Raw genomic sequence first — 6,681 nt, 5'->3', positions numbered from 1 at the left:
AGTGCTAGAATACATATCATATATCTTTGTGTACCTATGAAAATACACACAGGCACTCCCCGGGTTATGAACCAGATCTGTTCCTAAGTCTGTCTTTAAGTCGAATTTGTAAGTAAGTTGGAACAGGTACATACGGTTCTTCTTTAGCATCAGTAGTTAAATGTTTGTCTTGTTGTTGTTAGGTGCCATCGAGTTGTTTCCAACTCACAACGACACTATAGGACAGAGTAGAACTGCCCCATAGGATTTCCAAGGAGCAGCTGGTGAATTTGAACTGCTGACCTTTTTGTTAGCAGCTGAGCTCTTAACCACTAAGCCACCAGGGCCTTTCTATGCATATAAAACACTTAAGAAACACTTCCAAATACACTAAGACATCTGTTTAAATTTTTTTTCTTTATGTAACAAAGTAGAGAATAGGAAAGTATATGAGGCATGCAGTTAGAAAAATAGTTCACCTGAAGTCCCTTAAAATTCTGAGGCTGAAAAAAAATATTTTGAGAACATCTAAGTCAGGGTCTCTCAAACTGTTTTTCACAAGATGTAACAACAACACTTGGTGCATAATAAGTGCCAGGTCCTTTCTATGCACCATCGCATTGAACTGCACAGTAACTCGATGAAGCAGGTTGGATTCTTATTATCCCCATGAAACAGATAAAGAAACTGAAACTCAATGAGAACGGTCATTTCCCCAGGTCAGCACACTCTGACTGAGTAGGAAGAAAAGCCTGGCAATGTACCTCCGAAAATCAGCCAATGAAAATCAGCCTATGGATCACAGTGATCCGATCCCCAACCCATCATAGGGATGGCTAGGACCAGGTAGCATTTCAATCCGTTGTGCATGGGGTCGCTGTGAGTCAGGGCCAACTTGACAGCAACAGCAACCAGTAGAAGAAAAGAGCAGAATTAGGACTAAAACTCAGACCTGTCAGACCCCACAGTCTGGGTCTCTTAATTTGGAAAAGCTGCCTGCTCTCAACCTCCCCTCTTGTTTCTAGCACAGGCTGGCACTTTAAAGGCTCTGGGAAGCCCTTCAGAAGTCAATGCCCTCCATGTTTATTTAATTATAACCTTTTCCCCATATTATGAACCACTTTGTAACATCTCACAGAGTGTCCTGCAAAACAGGTTTTGGGCAACCATGACTCACGCAAGTTTTGCCGAGTAGAAACTTGAGCTCGGACAGTAAATGACTTGCCTCCAGTTGCACAGCTAATAAATGTCAGAATTGGCACTGTAAGACCAGGCCCCCACATCACAGGTAAGTGCTGTGCTGTACTGGGCTGCCTTACATCACTCTTCTATTTCTAAACCATACTCTGAGCCAGCAGACAGAATTGCAGTTAAACTTACCAGGCTAATTAATCAGGATTAATCCCCTTGTAGGGTGACTGTTTAATCAGCCTCTCATTAGAAGAGCAATAATGCTACATCGTGCAGGGTGCTTTCCCACTTACGGAATGCTTCTGCACAGCTCTTCTGATTCAAGGCCTTGCTGTCTCTGGGTATATCTGAATTGATCCAACAGTGAAGTCTTATGATGATACAACAATGAAGTCTTATTCATAAATTTTGTTGTTGTTGTTGTTAGCAGCCATCAAGTCAACTCCAACTCATGGTGACTTTATGTACAACAGAAGGAAATGTTACCCGGTTCTGGGTCATCCTTACAAATGTCGGCCTGTTGGAGTCCATCGTTATGACTATCGTGCCAATCCATCTCACCAAGCGTCTCCCTCACCCTCACTGGCCCTCTTCTTCACCAAACATGATGTCCTCCTCTAGCAATTGATCTCTCCTGATGACATGACCAAAGCTAGCAAGTCAGACAATGTTCTGTTGTGATCCAAAGGGTTTTCATTGGCTGATTTTCAGAAGTAGCTCACCAGTCCTTTCTTCCTAGTCTGTCTTAGTCTGGAAGCTCCGCTGAAACCTGTCCACCATGGGTGACCCTGCTGGTATTTTAAATCTGGTGGCATAGATTCCAGCACCCCAGAAACACACAAGCCACCACAATATGACAAATTGATAAATTTTATATGTCCCAAAATAAACTTTAATCACTCAGAATACACTAAAACATCTTAAACATAATACATACAGTAATGCCAGCGTTTGTTATTACAAACCACTGTATTTAACTCAAATTTTTTAATATAATAGGCTTTATGGCAGTCCGTTCTTTAGTTGTCCGTAAGTCAAACGTTCTTAACCCGGGGACTTACTGTACAGAGAAAAGAAAAGAAACAAAAACAAAAAGAAAACTCAACTATGTTGTTTCCCTCCTTCCTTTGTGGCTACCAGTTCTCCTGAGTCAAGAGCTAGAAGATCCGCATAAGGATAGTGTGTTGGTGTTGGCCTGGAGTTATGGGGAAAAGGAAATAATTTTAATAATTTTATTGAGCTCTGCAGTGTACCAGGTATCAAGCTGGGCACTTCAAATTGTCTTATTGAATCTTCACAACCTTATGAGGGAGTAGGTATTATTATCCTATTGTGTAGATGAGGAAATAGGTTCAGAGAGGTTAAATAATTTGTCTAAGGACACAGGATTAGAGCCAGGTATGTTTGAGCTGATGCTCTTTTCATCACATCACCATGAGTGACTGTGGGAACAGGTTGAAACTGGGAGGCAAGATGAGAGAAAACTTGGCCAAAAATTATCAGTAAGTAGACTGACAGATCGAGGTTAATTTTAGCTGTATTTTTTTCTGCTTACTGTGAATGCCATATGCTGATAACACATATAGAAGCCTGAGAGATTTAAGTGCAAATTGTGGTGAAATAAATGGCTTTAAATCAAGGACTCCTTTATTCATTCACCTTAAGGTAGAGGTGATCTGTAAACCTTGATTTTTTGCCCCTATCATGAATAATTATCTTTTAACTGGACTTTAGATTCGTAGACCCAAAAATGAATCTCCAATGATAGAATTTCAGGTATCACCTCAAACAACGAGGGAGATATTTTATTTCAAAGGGGTGGGAAGCTTCTTAATTCTCCTTAATTAAATCAAATTGGCAATTGCCTTCCCTGCCTCCATGTGCTGACAATTTTGATTGTAGGAGAAAGAACACTAGTCCTTGCTGATACACTTTGAGATTGCTGTGACAATGAGTTTGTTATGGAAGTTAATGTTGGAGGACAAGGCTTTCTAGTTTCATTGAAACAGCTATGAAATATTTAATAGGAGAGAGAAGTTTTAAACTATAAATTTTTCTCTTTTCTTTGCAGCAAAGTCAAAATGAAAGGACCATTCCTTCAAAAGTGAGCATCACACATGTGAAAGGATTTTTTTTTTCTTACAGTAACTCTGAGGCATTAGGCTGACAAGATGGATTCAGTGCACCTCCTGCCTCCACAGCTCTGGATCATTTTAATTGGGCTTTCTCTGCCATATTTGGCAGAGACATACGGGTTCAATAAATGTACGCAGTATGAATTTGACTTTCATCATGTGTTCTGCATTCGGAAGAAGATCACGAACTTGACAGATGCCATTAGTGATATCCCTGGATACACCACTCACCTCAACCTGACGCAGAACCAAATTCAGATCCTTCCTCCCTATGCCTTCACTAATTTGTCTGCCCTGGTGGACTTGTGACTGGAGTGGAATTTCATTTGGGAGATTGGTGTAGGGGTTTTTTGGGGGCTTAAAAACCTGACCCTTTTGAATTTAGTAGAAAATAAGATTCAAAGTGTGAACAACTCATTTGAGGGCCTGTCCGACTTGGAGACCTTGCTCCTGAGCCACAATCAAATTACCCATATTCACAAAGATGCCTTTGTCCCTCTTGTCAAATTGAAACATTTAAGCTTATCGTGAAATTTTATGATGAATTTTTCCAATATTCTTGAAGCGGTCCAACATCTTCCACACCTGGAATACCTTGATCTCACTAATAACAGCATCATCTCCTTGGACCACCACCCCAGGTCATTGGTATCGCTGACCCATTTGAGCCTGCAGGGGAATAAGCTAATGAAGTTAAATTTCTCTGCTTTGTCACTGCCTAATCTGACCACTCTGGATGTCTCTCAGGATGGCCATCGAGTCATCCAGAATGTGTGTCTAGAAACTCTGCCCTTACTGAAGAGCTTGAATCTGAGTGGCACACTGGTGAACTTAGAGATACTCCCAGTCAAACACCTGCAGAATCTAAGGGAAATGGACCTCAGTAACTGGGACTTTAGAGGCAGACACTTAAAGTTGAACACAGTTTGTCACCTCCTCAGAAACTTACCAATATTAGAGACTTTGGTTTTTCAAAAAAATGCTGCGGATGCAGGGGGCATAAAGTACCTTTCCAACTGTACCAGGCTTTTGTCCCTTGACCTGGGTAAAAGCAATGATCTGGTTCACCTCAATGACAGTGAGTTTGATGCTATGCCTAGCCTTCAAAGCCTGAATCTAAATAAGTGTTGGCTTTCCTTTGTCAGCAACAGGACCTGGAGTGCCCTCCAGAACTTGACAGCCCTAGACCTGAGCCACAACAAGTTAAAAAACTTTCCAGATTTTGCATTTTCACCCTTGAGGTGCCTACAATCTCTCTTTCTCTCTGGAAACCCCATCACAGAACTTAATAATATGGCCTTCTATGGGCTGTATTCATTGAAGGAGCTCATCTTGGCTGGGTGCTGGATAGTAACAATTGACAAGTACTCCTTTGCTCCATTTCCAAATTTAGAGAGTTTACACCTTGGAAAGAACAATATTCAGCATCTGAAGCACAAAACCTTTCAATTTTTGAAGAAGCTCCAAGTTCTGATTCTATCTTGCAACCGCCTGGAAGCTATAGAGAATAGTGCATTTTCTGGCCTCACTAACCTATATAAACTTGATCTGGCATACAATATGTTGTCAGGTTTTTATGCAGGCATTTTCTTGGGCCTTGAAAATCTAGAAATGTTAGATCTCAGTTCTAATAAAATTACATATGAAACCACTAAAATCTTGCCATTTCCTCCATTTATAAACCTCAAGATTCTAAAACAACTCAACCTAGAAGGACAAATGCATGGGATTCAGGTTGTTCCAACCAACTTCTTCCAAGTGCTGAATAGTTTGCAGGAGCTACTACTAGGAAAAAATCCTATTGTATTCCTGGACCACCTCCAGTTTGACACCCTGACTAATCTCATGAAGTTGGATATCTCAGGAACAAAAGCTGGAGACCGAAGTCTCTATTTAAATACTTCTTTATTCCATAAGCTCAAAAAATTAAAAGTGCTGTGCCTGGAAAATAACAACATAGAGTCACTGACCCCTGGTATGTTCTCTGGTTTAGAAGGCCTTCAAGTCTTCTCTTTTAAGATTCAACAACCTAAAAGTCATTAATCAAAGTCATCTGGAGAATCTGAAGTCTCTGATGTACTTTGATCTCTATGGGAACAAACTTCAGTGCACCTGTGACAATGTGTGGTTCAACAACTGGTCAATAAATACAGAAAATGTCCACATCCCTTACCTCCGGAGCTACACCTGTCAGCAGTCAAATACCCAGAGTTTGTTGATAGATTTTGACGATGCTGTGTGTAATTTTGATCTGGGGAAGGTATACTTCTTCTTTTCCTTCAGTCTGGTCCTCACAACCATGGTCTTCTCTTGGTTCAATGCCAAGATAACTTCATCTTTATGGTACGGGCTCTACATATTTAGAGCTTGGTACTTGGCCAAATGGCATAGGACAGAGAAGGAGTTCATCTATGATGTTTTCGTCTCTTTCACTGCCACTGATGAGCAGTGGGTATATAAGAGCTTGTTCCAGCCCTAGAAGACGGTGGCCAGCCCATGTTTAAGCTCTGTCTGCACCACCAGGACTTTGAACCAGGTGTGGACATCTTTGAGAACATCCAGAATGCCATCAACACTAACCGGAAAACTGTGTGTGGTCAGTAACCACTATCTGCACAGTGAATGGTGCCGGCTTGAAGTACAGCTGGCCATCATCAAGATGTTCTACAAGCATGAGGCTGTTATCATCTTAATATTCTTGGAAGAGATTCCAAACTATAAGCTATCTAGCTACCACAGACTCCGGAAACTTGTGAATAGGCAGACATTTATCACCTGGCCAGACAATGCCCATGAAAGGCCACTTTTCTGGGCCCGTATTAGAAATGCATTGGGCAACAAAACTGTGGAGAAAGACAATGCACAGCTAATTGTGGCTGAATGACTAGAAGTCTTCATGGCCTCAAATCCAAACATATAAGGTCTGTAGGAGCTAACAGTGTGACTGAATGTACTTGTTCTGTAGGGAAAAGTGCATGGGTTGCTCACAATCATAAGACCTAGGATCATTTGGGTAATGTCCATCAAGCAACTGGTAGAGGGAAGGGGGCCGCTTGAAGAAGCTTCAAGAACAGAGTCCCTACTATTAAAGGATTAGATATCTGGAAACCACACCTGTTTTACTAAGGGGAGGGCTTGGGGGACCAGTTACCTGAAAGTCTGAGGACCAGGAGGGACCTCATATGTGATTGAGAACATTGCTCAGTCTGATCCAAACTAATTTCTGTCAAGATAGATTGAACTGTACTCCTTACAAGAACCGGTAACAACAAATACCTTGTACAGGGCTCAATAAAAGCAAAAAAGTTAGAATTCTGTTGTATTTTTCTTTACAGCATAAGATTCCAGAGGTCAGCTTTTTCATCTATTTAAGTCA

General features: G+C 41.2%; 1 protein-coding gene across 1 annotated transcript; it reads left to right on the top strand.

The window, feature by feature from the left end:
• The first annotated feature begins 3,341 nt into the window (after positions 1-3,341).
• On the top strand, positions 3,342-6,189 carry LOC101354760 (toll-like receptor 13). The gene is given in 4 exon segments (XM_012556261.1): positions 3,342-5,318; positions 5,320-5,761; positions 5,764-5,893; positions 5,895-6,189. Coding segments are annotated over 4 exon segments (2,844 nt in total).
• Positions 6,190-6,681: the final 492 nt, after the last annotated feature.

This window comes from Trichechus manatus, unplaced genomic scaffold (genome assembly GCF_000243295.1).
Source record: "Trichechus manatus latirostris isolate Lorelei unplaced genomic scaffold, TriManLat1.0 scaffold00060, whole genome shotgun sequence".
NCBI lineage: Eukaryota > Metazoa > Chordata > Mammalia > Sirenia > Trichechidae > Trichechus > Trichechus manatus.
This window is presented reverse-complemented; position numbering and strand designations above follow the sequence as displayed.